Source organism: Rattus rattus, chromosome 1, assembly GCF_011064425.1.
Source record: "Rattus rattus isolate New Zealand chromosome 1, Rrattus_CSIRO_v1, whole genome shotgun sequence".
Lineage (NCBI taxonomy): Eukaryota > Metazoa > Chordata > Mammalia > Rodentia > Muridae > Rattus > Rattus rattus.
This window is the reverse complement of record NC_046154.1, coordinates 240,150,777-240,171,115: the sequence shown is the minus strand read 5'-3', so window position 1 is coordinate 240,171,115 and position 20,339 is coordinate 240,150,777. Positions and strand designations below refer to the sequence as shown.

The 20,339-nt window shown below is 41.2% G+C and overlaps 1 protein-coding gene across 2 annotated transcripts in view; it reads left to right on the top strand.

Moving 5' to 3' along the window:
- Kcnq3 (potassium voltage-gated channel subfamily Q member 3) overlaps nt 1–20,339 on the top strand; it is a 293,223-nt gene that overhangs the window by 258,774 nt on the left and 14,110 nt on the right. For both annotated transcript variants that reach the window (XM_032916133.1, XM_032916142.1), the window contains 5 exons: nt 2,289–2,444; nt 3,977–4,087; nt 5,908–6,003; nt 7,322–7,416; nt 11,017–11,043. In XM_032916133.1, the coding sequence (XP_032772024.1) occupies nt 2,289–2,444; nt 3,977–4,087; nt 5,908–6,003; nt 7,322–7,416; nt 11,017–11,043 (485 nt within the window). The remainder of the gene's footprint in view (nt 1–2,288; nt 2,445–3,976; nt 4,088–5,907; nt 6,004–7,321; nt 7,417–11,016; nt 11,044–20,339) is intronic.

Sequence of the window (20,339 nt, the reverse complement as noted above, 5' to 3'; positions counted from 1 at the left end):
TCATCCAGCACAGCTGGTGAATCTGCATGCTGCACATGATCAAGCAGCTGTTTCTAAATAAACAACCAAGCAATCTTCTGGCTTGCAGCTGCACTACAAAGCAAGAGGCTTTGCAGGGGTCTTCAGAAAATCCCTGGGGAAAGAATGGGCACCTTCCTTTCTCTTCTCAGTTCTCTTTCAGGGCAGACCCTCACAGGAAAACCTCCCACTCCAGTGTTGGTACCATTCACCTTTGCACGTGTGAACATACATGAGTGCAGTGTATGTATGATACTGCAGAGAAGCCTAACAATGTGGGGGAAGCAGACTGAATACAAAATAGTGAAGCTATTAAGGAAACACCACTGAGCCCACTTATCTTGACACTGATCTTACACAACACCTGATAAAACAGTGAGGAAAGCAAGAGGTGTTTTGACCTACAGTTTCAGAGTTTCAGTACATTGTTGTGGGGAAGGTTGGACAGAGCCATTGAGTCTTTGGCAGCAGGGCTGTGTGTTGGAGACTGTTCATATCATGGCAGACCAGGAAGTGGACCATAAGATAAGAATCTGGAACCAAGGAAGCCTTTCACATCCCGACCCCTAGTGACCCACTTCCACCAGCTAATCCCTAACCCCTAAAGTTGTCACAGCTTCCCAAGTTAGTACCACCAACCCAGAAAGAAGTGCTCCAGATCCGAGCTTAGGAAGGGCAATTCTCATTCAGACCACAGCATTCTCTCTAATGGGGTAAAATGATCCAGGGGAATAACCATAATGAAGTTTAGAGGCAAATGCAGATGGCTGGAGTCTCCTCATTTGATCCTGCAGATCCTATGTGAGCCAAGGCAATAAGAACTGTCAGTGAGCTTCTTCTGACCCAAAGGCTAGCGGTGGCCTGATTGTCATGGAAGGATAGCTGTGCCAACAACAGCTCCCTGAGATGCCTCAATAAGAATACAAACTTTACATACAGATCATGTTCACCCATATTTTTGACTTCTCCCCACCCACTCTACCATGCTAAACCTCGACAGGAGAACAAAGGACTTAAAGCAGCAGAGAGGCCTAGACATCATCTCCGTAGGCCCGAAGCTTTGCCACCTCTCGGTTCTCCTCACTCTAGCATTTCCTTGTAATCAATCATTTATCCATGTTTATTTCTTACTGTGTGGCACTATCTATGAAATCATAGTTCTCATTTATCTCTAATGCTTTCATATATTCTAATATATAAGATCACTTAACATAAAAAAGACTTGTCTGAATTCCACCAGGGTTATCCAGGATACCTACATGACTCTTTTTTCTACTCTTTATTATTATTTTTATTATTATCATTATCATTATTATTATTATCATTTTGAAAATCAGTATGTTATAAATTGTAGGCATATTTTTGAGCCACTTTATTGGGTACTATTGTCTACCACTCTTCTAACCCTTATCCCACCATAATCCATTCCAACCCCTCAACACTAGGTAGGAGAAAAAGATTAGAAGAGAAAGGGCATCCTGTTGAGTACTTCCTGTTGTTTACGTAGGAGTTACTTAGGGCAAATCCAGTATTCATCATCAGAATATCTCCAACCAATAATCCAGCAATAGCAAAAGCATCAGCAGGAACCAGCATGAGCAGGGATCAGCAGCCACTACAGGCCCTCTCGGCGCTGTTACATTTATACCCTCTCAAGAGTCCTCAGAATTCCCAATGTAAACTATTTGCAGCTAACAAAAAAAAATCTCAGCCCTCCTAGAGCATGAGACAATCATAGCAGCTGTGGACAATCTGAGGCAGTCCCATATCCCACTTCCGGGATTACAACAGAACTATATTCATATAACATAACTGGAATTTTTAAAGACACCAGACTTCTTGTCTCATGGATAAGAGAGATTAGTTCTCTTTTGAATCATACAATGAATGGTGGTAATGGTGGTTCCCTGTCCATGGCTTTGTCTCCTGGGCCACACTAACTGCTCGTGGAGCTGATTTTTTTTTTTTAACTCTGCTCTGTGCAGTTCTGTGCTGGTCTCTGGCAATAACCAATTTCTCCTGACCACTCACCTTCTCATGAAACCTCCTGAGTTGTGACATCAGGTCACTTAGAATAGAGTGCTTTTCTTCACCTAGAAGTTACTTAATAATGGAAACATCTCCACTCTTGCCCCCTTTTCCACTGATAGGAGGTGAGACTCAGAACCGATAAAGATGGGAGACAAACATGGACTCCAGCTCCAGACTGCCTGGTTCAAGCTTCCACTGGAGGGCTTCCTACTGAGTCCCTGTGGTGTTCTCTGTTCTAGGAACTCATCACCGCCTGGTACATCGGCTTCCTGACACTCATCCTTTCCTCATTTCTTGTCTACCTGGTGGAGAAGGATGTACCAGAGATGGATGCCCAAGGAGAGGAAATGAAAGAGGAGTTTGAGACCTATGCTGATGCTTTGTGGTGGGGCCTGGTGAGTCACCTTCCCTGAAGGACAACCCTGTAGACCTATGCTGATGCTCTGTGGTGGGGCCTGGTGAGTCACCTTCCCTGAAGGACAACCCTATGGAGGTTGTATGGAGACTTGACCACTAGGTGCTGAGAGAGGTGGAGAGCAGGGTATGGACACAGTTAAGTCAGCTTGATTCTGCATCCAAGCATGAGGACTGGACCTCTTCCATCTTCAAATCTACAGAGAGGAAACAACAAGCTTCTACCAATGATGACGGTGCCTAGAAACAGTTTTTCATGGAGTTTGTAAGAAACTAGAGCCCAAAACAGTCTATTTGTATGGTGTTCTGGGACCTAGCCATGTCAGTCATAAGTAGTGATCAGTCAAGCCATGCTCATGCAAAAAAAAAACCCACAATATGGGATATATGCATTACACACAGACCTGAAGACACATACAGAAGTGCACAGACACACATAGAAGTATTAATCCTGGCACTTAACTGAATTCTAATTCGCTACAAATCACTATGCTAAGTAGTCAGTACTTATTAATGTACTTTAACCCCAAACACCTGTTAGCCCATTTTTTTAAGTGAGGAAACTGAGGCAAGAACTGTAGAAGGTAAATAAGTTTAACAGTTACTTTAAGGCACTTGAGATTTGCAGGCAAATGAGTTGTAGAGGCCATGGTGTTATGAACTGTGTCCTGATAAACACGTAACCACACACTGGAATATACTACTCAAGACAAACATATGGACAATCAGACATGCACAGATGAGGGCATACACAAATATACTGACAAAAACAACTCATAACATGGCTGTACATAAATCCATAATTCACAAATGTGGTCATTTCTTGGTGTAAATAGGAAGCTAATTTTCGATTTCTCCCACTTCTCTGAAGATATCAAAATATATAGAAGTTCATCCCTTCTAGAAAACACTGTAGCAATTGCATAGGAGCCACACACATCCTCCTAAGTATTTAAATCAAACCTACATTACTTTTAGTGCCTAATGACATGTAAATACTGCATAAAGAGTTGATATGCTGTAGTTCTTATTTGCATTATTTTATTGTTATATTACCTTTCAGTTTGACTGTATTTTAAAGTATAGTTGGTTAAATCCCAAGATGTGAAAGCTATGGCTATAGAGGAGGAGCAACTGTACAGACACACACACACACACACACACACACACACACACACACACACAAACACACACACACACAAACACACACACACACACACACAAACACACACACACACACAAACACACATACACACACAAACACACACACACACACACACACAACGTTTGTATGCACATTTTTGCAATCAGTTGGACACCTCTAACCTTAAAACAAGCTATGGTCCTCACACAGGTTATGTACCACTTGGGATCTTTCCTCCTATGGGAATCTTGTTATACCTAAATGAGAACAGCATCTGGGCAGGCACAGAGGCTGAGAAGCAGAGCTCCACTGACTGCCACTGATGTTCCTTGTCTGGGGAAACCCTGTTTGAATGCTTCTCTTTTTCAGATCACACTGGCCACCATTGGTTATGGAGACAAGACCCCTAAAACCTGGGAAGGACGTCTGATTGCTGCCACCTTTTCTTTAATCGGCGTCTCCTTTTTTGCTCTTCCGGCAGTAAGTTCTTTTGATCGTGACAGGAAGTTCCCCTTAATGCCTAGACCTAGCTCAAATCCAGAGCTTCCCTTTTCACTCTTTTGTATCCCGAGTTCATGTTCCACACCCTAGCCTTTGAGCAGCTGTCATCTCAGCATGGTGGTGCCTTACCCCTCCCTCATAGCTTGTGCTGCTTCTTTGCACCAGAAGTGATGTCTCCAAATGCCTCCTTGTTTACTAAACAGTACTGCCATCTTCAGTCTAAGACAGTGGCTCCCTCCCATGGGCAGACTGATTCCATGTGGGTTAGCAGGTTTCCACCTCTGCCCGCCCTCAAGGACTGACATGGCTGGAGGCTAAAGTCTTCATCTGTTGATGGCCAGGACCTAACAGCATAGATCCTTCACGTCTGAATTTCTTTTTTCTGTTTCTTTTTTTTTTCTTGTTCTTTATTTTTTTCTTCCTGCCTTAAATTTTTGAATGTTTTCATTTCTCTCAAGAGTTGTTCTTGACATGTGAAAGAATAACTTCCTTCAACAATAGTATAATGAGAGTGAAAATAGAAAGTTTATATTGGACTCACTGTGCACCCAAATCACGCCAAATGTTTTACCTGCATCATCTCATTTGCTCTTCCTGCCAAGAGTATGAGTTAAAAACTGAGTCACAATTAAAGGTATACACATGCCTGGGATGTGGAGTCAGGAACCCCAAGCGAAGCCAATTCTAAAGCCTGACTCCTCATCATGCAGCTTGAAGAGACCGTTCTTAAACCACAAGCCTTCTGCTGCCCCTCCATCTTTTTTTCTAACTTGAGAATTTCTTTTTTAATTACTAGTCAACTTATATGTATTTTCCCAGCTATCTGACTTTTACTATGATCTCCTTGAACCTGTTTTCTCACCCACGAAACTGGCAAAGGATGGGCAGGGTGTTGTACCGTCTGTAATTCCCTTTCCTATTAAATGCATGTGTCTATCTGCTTAATCCACATGAGTGTCTGACCTGCAAAACAGAGCAGATCCAGTTCTTGGAAATTCTGCCTGTTGTACATGCCCTAGGAGACTGTTCCAGCAGCTAACATATTTTAAAATTTGATTATCAGAGGCAGAGCATCTATTCCATGTTGTATCCCTTCCTGGGCAATTCCTGTTTGTCATCTAGGTTTTCACTAGAGATCACTGTCAGATAGGTGGTATGACCCACTGTGAGCCAATAGTCCTATGAAAGACAGAGCAGCGACAGGAGTGTGCCCAGGGTGTCACACCTGGACTGTGGTTATCAGATTGCAATCCAGGTGTCTTTGGCTTCAGGCTTGTTTCACTTAACCAAATTCCCTACTCTCACCATAAATGGGGCTTCCTCCCTCCCTTTCTTCTTTCATCCATTATTGCCACTGCAGAATGCCCTGTTTCATTGCTATGACCAAAATATCTAGCAAGAAGCCATAGGAAGGGGAAGATTTAATTTTGCCTTACAGTACATAATAGCAAGGAAGGCATGGTGACAGGAACAGGATGTAACTGGTCACATCACATCAATAGTCAGGAAGCAGGGTAGACAAGCTCTAGGACCAAGCTACAAAACATCTCCACCCACTCGCTGTTACCTAATGTCTCCAGTAAAACTCCACCTCTTCAGAGATCCGCAGTCTTCTTAAAGGGCTACCATTTAAGGACCTAAGGTTCAAACACTTGAATCTGTGGGTGACATTTCACATTCAAATCACAAAACAGGTTTCAGGGTGTCCTTGAGACCTACATTCTCTGTTACACCAGAAGTGAGGCTCGAATGCTGAGAGAGCCCAGTGCAGCTGACACAGGCTTGAATTCTCTTTGCAGGGCATCCTTGGCTCAGGACTGGCATTGAAGGTTCAGGAACAGCACCGTCAGAAGCACTTTGAGAAGAGAAGGAAGCCAGCTGCTGAACTCATCCAGGTCTGTAACTGGGGGTGAACTAGGATGGGCCCGAGTGTGCGCGCCTGTGTATCTAAGAAAGAGATGGAGACAGAGAGAAGAGAAAGAACAAAAGCACATCCCTAGGCAGGAGAGGACCAGCTTGCATTTGCTCCCTTGTAGGTGGCTAGAGACATCACCATGGTTACCTACCCAGTCTACGTATGTTGATAGTGAAAGCCTTACCTTTTTCCACCCAAATTCTAAAGGACTCAAGAAATGGATTCAGCACTGGAGAGTAAAACCATTTGATTATTGGTTTCCTGATGATTTTGGAGTGAAGAATTTGGCTTAGGCCTCTGTCTTCTCTGAACCTCCTTCTTATTCTTCTTCCCACCCTAGGATTGATCCAATGGCCCACAGAAAAGAGATGGCTGTCAATCCAGATACTTAGAAAGCTACAAAGAATTCTGTGATCTCCTCCTGTCTGTCAACAGTAGAGAGCCAATGAACAAAGGAGGGGGAGTGCAAACATGGACAAAATATTGGCTACTGGACCAGTTTGTCCTGACCCTCAGCAAACATTGAACAGGAAATGTTGGATAACTGGCTCAGCCTGTCACCAATACTCCTCCAGCCTATGGCTGGAGGAAGAGTCATAACAGAATTAAGACAGGCGTAACTTCCCTATTAGACATCAGGGGGACTTTATATCTTACTGTATGAGCTGTTGAGAGCAAGGGGCATGCATCCCAGCTCTGCCTTTCTGAGTGCTGAGGGTATTGATACACACACCAAGCTTTTATCTAGCTGCAGTAGGTGCTTCTGTAGATCAGTAGGCCTGACACAACAAGACAGCATAAGATATGGTCTGGTTGTAAGCCAATCTCAATGTTCATTGTTCAAAGTCTGCTTGTTCTTTAAACCTTCAAACCTTGCACCATTAGAGTTATTCCAGAAGTTTAGTCTATAAGCGCCTCCTGTCAGACTCTCATACTCAGAAGTATCCCAAAAGACTTTATTTTCCTATATTATGGACTGGGCAGTCTCAAAGAGCCTTCTGTAAAGAACAGGTACTATTCCTTTCAGAAATTTTCTATCCTTTTCTCTCTATCCCAATTCATCTCTCCATATCCCAGATCACCAAACAACAGTTGTATCTCTAAAATGGTCAAGAACGTTTTATCTTCAAAGATGCTATCAGAAACCAAGAATCCCTGTTTTTCTGAAGCCTCGCTATATAAACAAATTCAAATTCTTAAGAGGCAAGAGTTTAAGAGTTGTTTGAATGTCATAGGATGCTATGTGAACATCTCATGTGCTGTCCATGTCATTCCAGTTCCTCTTTTCTCCTCCTCAGGCTGCCTGGAGATATTATGCTACCAACCCCAACAGGCTTGACCTGGTGGCAACCTGGAGATTTTATGAATCAGTTGTCTCCTTCCCATTCTTCAGGCAAGTAGTCACTTATCTTAGTGCTCAGAGTATGTCTGACATACATTACCAGGGTCTAGTCATGTGTTATGGTCTCATGGTTGCTAGAGAGTATCCCCCAGAGCAGGGAGAAATGGTTCCCAGTATGGGCCGCATGTTAACATCACTGTAGAATTAAAAAAAAATACCTATGATATTCAAATATATTCAGCCTAATTCTCAGAAGTAAACCAAATTTTAAAAGACTTCTAGATGACTCCAGTGGGCATCTAGAGGTAAACAGCATGGTACTAGAAAGTGTTGGTGTGAACAGAATCAGAGAACAGTAGAAGTTGAAGCCAGCATCATCAGCTATCCTAACAGTCTGATTACTCTATCACCTGGTCTAACCTACACTCATAGACAACTTCCCAAAAGAGAGAAGGGCACAGATGACCAAGGAGTCCTCTGGAAACCCAATAATGGTGCTTCATGTTCTCAGAGTTGTAAAATTGAACAGCCATGATGATGAATAACTGCTTCCTAGGGCCAGCATAAGGAAATCATTGAGGAAGTTAACACACACTGATGGCCACTGCATTTGAAATATCAAAGTTCATGATTCATTAGTCATAACAGATTTTCTGAGATAAGGCAGTGTTCACAAATGTAGGGGTTTATTAGAATTGGAGGCATTGTTTTGAACACACAGAGCCAACATACATCTACAGAAATGATGGTGGCATGTTGGTGGTGGTAAAACCATCTTGACCAGGAGCCATTATTTCATTCCACCATAATGGTTCATGGTGAATACTGAATACCAGGATGAGCAGATGATGATCCCAGGCTCTGCTTACTGATCATTGACCTAGGGCTCAGAATTCCCGGACATTTTTGATAGTTTCCCAATGCACTTGCTCCTCTTCTTACTGCCTGAATTCCAAAACAGGCTCTTCCTTTTCAATGTTTTGATGACTTGAGTTTTGGATATAGGCAGATGTTGAACTTCTAGAACCCTTGACTAAGTAGAAAAGGTAAAAGCACAACTAGCTCATTGCTGGGGTGGTGCTTGCTTTTGAAGCAGTGGTTGCTGAAGCATGTTACACAAGCAAGTACATGTCATTTCAGTGAACCATAACACAATCCAACAGTAGGTAAGTAGCTCTCTCAACACCTACCCAAGACTCCCACCCACTCAGTATGAGATCTATGATTGGCTTATGCATGCTGCCTACATACATTCTTCTGTTCTCACCATGACTTAGGGCAGGGATCTAAGGAAGCTGGGCCAACAAGATGGCTCAGTGGCTAAAAACACTTGCCAGTAAGCCTGATGACCTAGGCTTAGTACCCATGCAGAAGGAAAGAGTCAGCTCCTACAGGTTGATTGGCTGCCACATACATGTGCACACACACTTGAACCCACTCATCAATCAAGCTTAAAAGATTGAAGGAACCAGAATGGCACTAGTTTTATGGACTGATTGCTTTAAAACTTCACAATTGATGGCCATAACTAAGATTAAACTGTAAAACCTGATCATAACCTTCGAGATTTGCAAACCCTGTCCCAGAAAAACCTTTCCTGCCTCATACTTACTGGGCTGTCACTTCTCAGGAAGGTCTGACATGAGCTGAGATAAAGCACTCAGAAGAGAAAAAAGACAGAGGTTCTGACTTGTGGACCTCATCAAGGGGACTTAACTTGTAGAAGAGGCAGGAAGAGAGAGATGAATAGTTAAAGCGACAAATTTGGGTTCTTCACTGTGTCTTCTAACTTAGACTTACTTGCCTGGATGTTACTAATTGTACTTTGAACATTTACTACTTCTTTTACTGAATAGATGCTAAAACCACATAAATCAGAGCCTCCCTAGAGTGGGGCAGTATCTTCCCCCTTAAGAAAACAGAATAACCTTGGACTCAAAACCAAGAGCATGTGTACCCAGACTGAATGTAGAGTTAAGAAGATTTTCATTTACTGTGCATCCCAAGGCCTTGGCAATGGGCCTATTCCTTTTGGTCGATTTATTATAAATACAGCATTGTCCTGGCTGTCAGACACTTGAGGGCTACATTGTGCTGCAGACAGCTGCTGTGATATGGGAACGGCTTTTAAACTAAGAGGGAACATTTCTTTCTTGTTTTATTTCAAGGACAAAAGTACAAAGTCGCAAGAGAAACTCACTTAGCAACCACTCCGAAATGAGGCATTCCTTTGGGAAAGGAATGTCCCTGAATGCCAACCCACGCCATATGCTAGTGACAGAGAAAAAGCAGATACACCGATGCTGCTTCACCTGCTTACTAAAGGATTTTTTTCCTTTTATCTACATTTTAAATGTAATTTTATTGAGATACACTTAACTACCTAGAAGACATTCTGATGGTTTAGTGATCTGAGTATATTCACAAAGTTGGACAACATTCATCACACTAACACCAGGGTAATCCATTATGTCAGAAAGAAATCTTGTCTTCATTTGCGATCTCTCCTGGACCTCTCTTTCCATCACTTATGACCATTTTTATAAGTGAAGAGTCAGAACACTGAGACTAATAACTGATGTGATCTGACAAGTACATGCTGGAATAAAAAAACAGAGCCCAGTTCTTCTGCCAATGCTCTTGTTCTTTCCATTGTGTGTCTCCGAAGAAAAAGTTATTTTAGAGAGAAGTATGTGGTACTCCAGTACAACCTTACCTGCATCCCACAGGTTGGGTCAAGGGACATTTGTATAAACAATGTCCATTTCTGAAGGAGTTGATGTTGTGAGAGTGAAGTAGAGTAAGATATGACTATATCTGTCTTGGTACCTGATTCATAGCAGTTTATTCGATCAATGGTGACTACGTCTTCATCAGATGGATCTATGAAACATAGTGGAGATGAAATAGGAAAGAAAGACACCGAGTTCTGAAATTACCGCCTTAGGAAACCTCAGTTGATGACCCCAGATCTAGAACACCCTGTCTGGATTGAGGCTCAGCCCAATGGACTTGATGGATGGAAAAGACTGTTCTACATAGAGAAAGGATGTAGAAGACTATAGGCTGAGCTGAGCAAAGACTCAGAGTAGTGAATATGTGGCCAGCATGTGCTCTACCAGACACGTGGGGTTGGGATCCCAACTCTACTGCTTTACATCTGAGACCTTAGGCAATTTATTTAACTTCTTTGTCCCTCAACTTTCTCATCAGAAAGAAATAGTATGACAATAGTAGTTACTCTTAGAGTTGTTATAAGACTTACTTGACATGTCCAAAAAACCCAGCCCTTACAATAATAACTGATGAGAGAAGAGACATGAAATAATTTACTGTACAGTGAACACTGTTTACCATGATGGTAGGGAGGGGTAGGAGGAGAGCAACTACATTTGGCAGTCGTTTTCCTGATATACTGCAAAACAAACTTCTGAGTTGAGTGATAGATCCTGGTATTGAGTAAGCAGTCGCCCATTTTCTTGATGAATAAGCAGCTAAGACAAACTTGGAAGCACAGGACCAAATGGTGGTAGCAGGAGCATGGGACACATGGCCTTTCAAATGAAACTTTAAAACAGTCTGTGGGGTAAGATGTAACCATTTCATGCCATTTATGGGTCTTTTTCTTTTTTTCTCTTCCCTCTTTTATAGGAAAGAACAACTGGAAGCAGCAGCCAGGTACATGTTTTATTATGAATACCTTCCCCATTTCACCATTGTTTTGGGAGGAAGGTTCAGTCCCACACTGTGGAAAACTGTTAGGTAGCCATGTTGGTCACAAATTAGTCTTTGGTACTTACTCTGTTGCTGATGACTGGTCCCTCTGACATTTTCATGTGAGTTTAGTCAAGGACAACATATGAATAATAGCAAAAGCTACATACTGAATGTCTGCCTCCTCAGAGCTGAGCTCCAAAAAGGTTATCAGTTGGTCTGCACAGTCACTATGTGAGAGAAGTCCTAGCATCTTTCTTTGTGTATAAGGAGACCAAGACTCAGAGAGGTTCATCTCTTCCTTTGAATTCTCTCAGCAACTAAGTAACAAAACCAAAAACCAGAGTCAAACCTGAATGTTAAAACGATGTTTACCATTGTACTGTTTTCCATTTCTTCACTGGGCACCCAGATGGCATTTTCTGAAAGCAAATACAGACTGTAATTCATGAGCCCCACATACCTGAGGCTTCCCAGTATATCATAAACACTGCAGGCTGCTGCAGAGGCAAGAAGAGGTTCAGGGTTGAATATGACTACTTTTCTTGACTTCCTACCCTACTGTAGAAGGTGCCCAAGTTCTAGACCCTGTTCTAGTTTATAAAGCAAGATTATTAATTTTGACAAAATAGTATGAGGTGATAAGAGATGGCAACATACAGCTCAGGACAGTATTGATTTAAACCTACAGAGTGTTTGGAGTGTTTTCTGCCCGTGGCATTTTTGGATTATAGCTATTTTATATATATTCTGAACTGGACTGTAGTTGCAGGTAACTGAAACCATGGCTAAGAGTACTGAATATTACTCTAAATACTTAAAAATTACTGATCCTGGTTCAATTGATGACCTGATATGTACATTTGAGACTTTTCTGGGGGTGTTTCTTTTGGAATGGAAAAGAGGCTTCCTGAAAGGCAGCAATCAACCTATTTATGTCTCTGTGAGAACCCTCCACTCTGCCAAGGTACAGAGGGAAATCTATTACCTCATTTGTTGGGGTTAGAGTTGAGTTTCTGTTGGCTCATCCTGAGAGGGGATCAAAATTGGTTACAGAGCTACTCAATCCTCTCACCTAGGATTTGAACTGTACTCAGGTAGGGCTTGCAGATTGGTGAGGGAGGCAATAGGAGCAAGAGTAAACCCACAATCTAGAGTAAGAGACAGATAAATCTTGAGGAAGTGTGGGCTCTATTCTTTCATATGAGAAGGCAGGGAATGGGGTAACAATAAAATGTTCAAGAATAGACAGATGCTTTAAATGAAAGAAAACTTGCTCCTGCTCATTGCTACCTTATGATTAGCTTCTTCAATAGGCTGCCAATCAACTGACATTTCAGTCTCACTTCATTATTATCTCCAAATAGAGTAAAATCTGAAATTCATCTTATTGACTCTTTCTAGAATAAACAGCTCACTGTTTGTTTGTTTGACAACGTAAGGAAACAGTTATGTTTCCTGTTTCTTTTCAGATCCAGGTATATTTCTGATGGTAAGGAAGGAATCATTAAGTCAGCATGTTAATGGGATCTCAATTTCTTGCTTGCTTACAATGTGACTGTTTAGTTAGGACTTTCTTGGATGTTCTGATTATGTGAACTTGCTTGTGGAACATAAGCCCAGCTGAATACTTATGGTTAAGTGGAGGATTGGCTCTGATAATGTTATACTTCTTTCTTCATGTGTATGCTCCTGAGATTAATCAAAAGAAAAAGAGACAACTTCAATGATTGGTCCACAGGGAGCTGAACACTTGACATGATATGCTGCTTAACTCTTATAAAAATGGAAGCAGTTGGCTCCCCTACCTCTTCTTACCGTGTTTGAATATCTACATTGGGATGAACATGGTTAGGATTCAGAACTTCTGTAATAAAGTATTGTGTGTATAACATGTACATATGTGTATGTATACATATATGTATATATTACATACATAATATATATATATATATCAGTGTTGAGGCTAAACCTATGCCTGAAATATGTATAAGATACCCCAAAAATACTTGCTGAGTGAATAGCCTCCCTTACCCCATGTTTCTTTCAGGGAGTTGGTCTAAAGTACTCACACACCTTACAGCACCAGCAAACAGAAATAGTCAGGGTAGAGTTTTCATCCTTCTTATACCCTTTAGGAAGGAATATCCCTAGAGTGCAAATAGTTAGTACCCTCAGTGTTCATGAGTACCAAGTGAACTCATTTAACTCGATGAACACATGATCTGGCCCTACGGCAGTCTCGCTCAGCCAAGAACTTTTCTTGTATCACTTCATATGATTATCTGTTTCACTTGTGATTCTGCCTGATGTACTCTGTTGACAGTGACATTCTCTGACTCTTCACTCTTGCCCCATCAGTCATTTTCCCTTTGATCCTGCTTCAGTGTTCTTCTGAGTCATCAGTATGTACTGATGATTACCTAATATACTTTTTCTTGTCTGCTCTCTCTAGTAGATGGATACCTCTGAGGCACCTAAACATAACCTGACAACTTGGTCAACTTTGTGTACATACACAGTGAAAGTGGGTAGACAGAGGATAGGTAAATGAATGAGTGGATGAATGGAAGATGGATAAGTTAATAAACCAATAGGTAGGTAGGTGGATGGGAGATGGGTGCATTCAATGGATGGATGTAGATAGAGAGTGGGTGGACGAATAATGAATGGAAAAGTCTATATTAGATAAATAGCATAAAGTCAATTCACAATGTAATAGCTGACATTCATGAATTGATGGTCAGAAATCTCTGGGATCAAAGATAAGGACATCCTGGATTTTTCTCTGTCATCTTCTTTGTTCATTCCATCTGGAGTTTACTCTTATAGCTGACTATCCATGTGTTGATTAATCTATGTATGCTAGCAGACACAAGATAAAATGTTTTCTTCTTTCCCCTATAGACTTAAACCCATGAGCCAGCAGTTTCAAAAATCAAAGGAAGCCTACTTATTGGCCCAACTTGGTTTTATATTCATGCTTTGAACAATTTCTTTGGCTTAGAAAATAGAGGCTACTACTGGCCAACCATTTTGGTATGTTTCTACTACAGTGGATTAATCTATAATGATTGACAAATGCATTAGAATTCACTTAGGTAAACTGAAAGAATAGAGGAAGGTCTTAAATGTAACGACATACTCCCCACATGAATGGTGAATGTAACAGCAAGCAGACAAAAACAGTTGTTATCTGTCAGGTCATGATGTCCACCATTAATTTCAAAGTCTTGGTAATAATATTGCATCAAGGATCATCCACATTAAACTATAGTAAGCCTCATTTATCAAAAGTGTGTTGGAAGAGACTAGTATTTTATATTCTGGCCATTATAACAATCAGTTATAAGTATTCAGAATATAGGCATCAAGACCCCTGCTGAAAATTGGGGTGTCTTTGTGATGGAAACTGTGAATTTAAATTCTAGAAACAGGTACCTGTCTTGACAACTGATTGCTTGAACCCAACTGTTTAATTTGTATTTTCAAACAATTCACTCTGAGTAACAAACATCCTTCAGAATGCCTATTTGTCTTTAAAGAGCAAAAACATCATTCTAGATACCTTTCTGTTTTCTTGCCTTGAGATTATTACTCTCTCATTTAGTAGAAGATTATTCTTTAGATCAAAGAATTTAAAACAATGGTAGTAACTTAAAAGAATGAGTATTTTTTACTTGCCAAGCATGGCTCTATGTTCATCAAACTTCACAGGCACCCTATGATCTAAATACCATTTTTAATCCTCTTTTTATGCATAATAACAGATTAAAATTGGTTAAGGACTTTGCACAGTGTCTATGTAGAAAACCGCAAAGAGGTGCTTGGATCTAGCTGGTCTAGGTCAACTGGTCCTGGTCCCAAGAACAGAGCTAATCCCTGCAGTTGCTTAGATGGTCACTGCAGGTGTCCCATTGCTTGTTTGTTTTCCTTTGCCCTGTCTTGGCTCACAGAGCTGCAGTCCTTGCCAGAAGAGGAGACTATGGAGACCAGAGAAGGCCTAGAGCCAGAATTCACTGTGCAGAGGAAGAACGCACAGCCCAATGCTGTCGTTCATACTCTGTCCCTCTGACATCAACACATGAAATTCATCTCACAGTCGTGTGTGTTTTGGCAATAAAGTTCTTCCAGACCCTAGAATCAGTGATTGTAAAGGGGGAAAAGGAATTTTGATAGCACTTAACTCAATCCCCTAATTTTATTGATGAGAAAATCACTGCTCAGTTCAAAACGAGGTTCGAGTATGACCCCATACAATTAGTATTTTCTCTTGCTGTCCAGACCTACAACAATGGCTCAAGCTGCAGAATAATAGAGAGGCTGAAATGAGATTTGGGCCAAAGTGTTATATCATCAGCAGTCCCTGTCATGTGGTAAATGCTATGTATGCCTCTATTTTCCCTGGGAAATAATTGGGATATCGTGGCTATTTAAAACACTTCCTTAATACTGGACTATGATAAGGTTGGCACATGGATGTTGGAGAGGAATCAATACATAGGTTTTATTTACAATACTAGCTGTAGGCCTAACATTTTATAATATTCCCCACCAAGTCTGACTATGAGAGCAACAAAGGGACAGGCAAGATACTGTCCCCACCACCAAAGTAGGGGTGTATATGGCATGGACTTGATGACTCCTTGATTCAAGAAAAGCTGAAAAGATATCATATATGGATATATATTATGAAAATATGACCTACTCCTTCAAGCAATGAGTATCCATTCACACTTAAAACCCAAGCAAACATTTACCTTCTCCAATGGCAGGAAACTAGCTGACAGCTAGAGTGCTTTTCTAGTTTTTTCAAAAGATATGGAAATTCCAATTTTATGTCTGTGAAAATGTGCAAAGGGATGTTCATATATATAAATATATAAATGTGTGTGTGTGTGTGTGTGTGTCATGTAACATCTCTCCCACAATCACCTCATTCCTTAGCGCAGAAGAACTTGCCACAACTCTTCTTATCCCACAAGTTGGAAGGCTATACTTATTTAGCCATTCAATTGTCAGTGATAGATACATTAATGTCCACAGACAGCCATAAAAAATTATCACAAACTGAATGACTGGATGATTTTAAATAACTGAAATTTACCATGGTTCAAGAGACAAGATGTTGCCTGGACCATGCTCCCTCCAAAAACTTTTAAGTGTGATCTTTCTTGCTCCTTCCTAGTTTCTGGTGATCACTGCCTGTCCTTGGTTTGCCATCAGTCCAATCTATGTCTTTACCTGCCCATGGTCTCTTCCTTCCTTAGTATTACTGTGTCAAACTTCTCTTTTCTTTTTATTATAAAAACACTACTCATTGGATCAAAAGTCTACCCATTCCAGTATGACTTTAATTTGATTCCATCAGAAAGGTGTATAGCATGATGATTCCATACTCAGGCATATTTTAGGTCTTATACTTATATGGAAGATGATATAATTCAATGTTTTAATGTTGTACTCATCTGGATAAGACCCTTTTCTTCTGCTCAGATAGAAACTGTGACTAATGATGGAGAAGTTCTATGGTAGATTTTAGTATCTCTTGTTTCCCTGGGTATTTTGTGTTTGACATCAGTGAGCAGTGAACAGTAGGTGGAACTGGGTAAACTCAAGTGGAGCCCTCTAATATTTAAGACTCATTAGGCCCTTGGCATTGGGGCCATTAGATCCTACAAGTATCACCATGGTGATATCATGGGAGATGGTAGAGCTGTTGCTGAAGCTTCCAGGAAGGGTTAGCTATGGAGATTATTCAGCCATTGACAGCAACCAGTGTTATGTATCTCAGCCTGAGAGGTGTCTATTTGAAACCTTTCATCCTAGTGACTCAACAGCTCTCTGGAATCCTCCTGGAGACCTGGACCAACAACAGATTTCCTTTCCTGCCTCCTCAAAGATTTGTTCATTTTGTTTCCCAGCTTCCCTCTCTCTCTCTCTCTCTCTCTCTCTCTCTCTCTCTCTCTCTCTCTCTCTCTCTCTCTCACACACACACACACACACACACACACACACACACACCATCTATTTCAACTGTTCTTTCTGTTTTGGCTGCTCTCAAACATATCTGAGTCTTCTTCAGCTATTTGTTCTCATTGTCTTCCTGATTTCTCTGCTCTGGCTGCCCCAGTCACATCTTCCTGCTGCCTGTGCCATCACTACCCCCACTGCTGTCTCTGCTGTGCCCTTCTTTGTGTTTCCAGATCATCCCACAACTAAAGACTTGAAAAGTCAGGCAAAAGAAGCCTTTAATTGAACCAAATGTGGCAAGAACAGGGAAGTCAGCCCCCAGAGGCTTTCTTGAGCAGCTTGATAATAATACCTGAGAGTCCATTCTTGGGACAATGACAGTCCTTAGTTTTAGTCTAGTCACAGCTTCACCTCGTCAGCACTTCAGTGAATCATAGCATGTGGTACAAACTATTTCAAACAGCGCTGGATGAGTCTGGGCCTCATCATATAGTTTTCTAAATACATCCACGGGCAGTTCAAGATGGTTGGCAATAACATGAGGGTAATTTGGCTACTATTGGACTGACAGCCTTTTTGCTCAAGACAGCTAAGGGAGCTAGAGAGGATACAATAGCTGCTAATTGGAGAATTACATTGTTCCATCTTCCAAAGACTGTTTTTTTGCAGGAAAATGAAATATCGGGAGTGCTGACAATCAGAACTTAAATAATTTATCATTAATACTAACAGCAATTGTAGCAGATTTTAATGTGCTTTAATAGTATCCCACACTGGCTCAGGGAGCTATTTGCCACTGTTCCATCTCACTACCTTCTGCTAAAGCAAATGTGATGAGATTGTACATGGTAGAAATCCATCAGAATAACGACATGAGATTGGGTTGGACATTTTTTGCAATGGTAGTATTCATGTTAATAGCATACTGATGAAGTTCCTGGAGCTTCCTGAGATTACAAACAACAACAGAGAATCACACCATGGCTGGATTTTGAACCCAGCTACCTGGATCCCTTCAGATTCATAGTCCTGTATGTTTTCTAACCAGGGATTCAAATAACCAGGTAGTACAATTAAGCAGTGGTCACAGGAATTAGAACTGACTCATCTTCCTGTGTTCTGTGTGACTTGGAACACCCCACAACACTTCCCTGTGTCTCAATGTCTTTGCCACTGAAATGAGAACCGTGCTAGTACTGACCTCATGTGCTGCTTGGGATGCATCTGTTCCACCTGAAGAGCAAATGCTTACTAGGGATCAGTGTCAAACAATTGTGTACTATTTATGTGCAGTGAGGAAAACATTGTTAGGAGAGCAACAGAGACAAGCATTTGCTCCTTTTGGTCTCTGTCCTTTGCCTTTATCCATAAGAAACCGGTAGAGGTTCCCAAATTGTTGTTTAACTAAACTATCTTTAGATGCTGCCAATGCCCTCTAAGCACATATTATTTAACAGAAAAATCATCAGTGACTTAAATTTTGAATGCTGGTGGCCAAGCACCATGGATGAGGACATCTATGGGAATATTGCATATTGGATATTACATTGAACATCTGGATGGGTTAAAGTGTTATCCTGGAGGCTAATGCTGAGGCACCAGCTAAAGTTTCAGATGAGCGTAATTGTAATTCAGAATTAAGAATAGATATACATTCACAATGCAGATATCAGAACACATCAAAGTTCTGAATGTCAGATCATTTTGCACCATTGAACATGGCTAGCGTTCCCATGGAAGATGGGTGTTATGAGCAGAAATAGAAACCCAGGACCAGTTTGATTTTGCTTTTACATCCCCACTTCATCTGTTTTCAGTTTTCAGATTCAAATGTGGATATTGTTTGTCTGCCCTTAACAAACCAGGGACTCTTACTCTTGAAGGAAGACTGTTGTCAGCACCTTCTCCACTATACTCCAGGAATAGTGCCTGCATTATTCCCTGGGAGTTCATATGGAGAGGGACAGAAATGGGTTTTGAAGTTCACTCACCAACGTTGCCTTGCATTTCATTATCCACTGGGTTCTTGGATTTCATGCGGCCCAATTAATAAGTAAGCTGAGCATCCACTTTCCTGAAGGGAGAATTCTGTAAGCCTCTTAGGTGTGGGGGCTGTGAGTAATTCCAAGCTGAGGCTGCTATGCCGATGTATCTGTATTCCTAAGACAGTCTAAAGTGCCATCTGAGACCACTGGGCTATTAAATGAGCATGGCCAGAGCAATTCAGACTTTTAAGAGATGCCTTGAGGCATCTGGAGTCCAAGAAAATGAATCTCGAATTTCAGAACTGATAGTGTAAGAGGGTCTTCTCACTATCCTTCCGGTATTCAGAGGTCATGCTGAAATTTCAGGTCAGGACAAAGTGGCTGTCGTTCATCTTGTCTTTATTTAGTTTATCTGTAATTAATATCTTTACATTTTATCTTTTACCAAGGCAGAATGTTGAGTTTTAAGGCAAGTGTTAAGTAGATATAAAATGCTATATAAATCCCCAAACTTGTCTCACTTCACATTTTTTTAAAAAAACGAAATACAAAAGCCTGCCTTTATACCCCAGGGAATTATGTTGATCCTTTCCACACATGTCATCAGCTTTCTACTGCTTCTGCGAGAAGAGGATTATTTTCTAAGATAGTGGTGACAGCCAGTGCTTACTGAACGTTTCCTGCATCATAGATAGGGATAAGCATTTCCCATGCATTAGCACATTTGACATATAATAACCCTGTGAATGCAAGCATGAGGTCACCATCTTGCACATAAGGAATCTTGCAATGATGAAGTTACATGTCCTAGGTTACATGGCTTATCGAGATGGCTCCACCCAGCCTGAGTTTTGTCCTTGAAGTTTATATGCAAGGTATGCTAGCTATTTAGAAGTGCCAAGGAAAAGTAGGGGCTCTCCCTACTCTGTGATGAAGGAAAACATCTGCCTTCGAAGCACTAGAGTGTTGAATTTCCAAGAGTGCACATTCAGACATAGTTTCAAATGGCACTTAATAATGAGGCTGGCTGAGATGGCAAGAAAGGGCATTGGAAAGCAATAGGACCTGGTTGTGTGTCTTGGGGAGTGGTGTATATGGCAGAATACCTATGCTGCATATGGTAAGATGGCTCAGCAGGTAAAGGTCTTTGCCATCAAGCCTGATGACTTTAGTTTGGTCTCCAGAAACCACATGGTAGAAGGAGAGCGCCGATTCCAGCATGTTTTCCTCTGACCTCCTCATGTACACAGCAGCACACACACATGCTTGCACAACCACACACAACATAAACAAAATACCTAA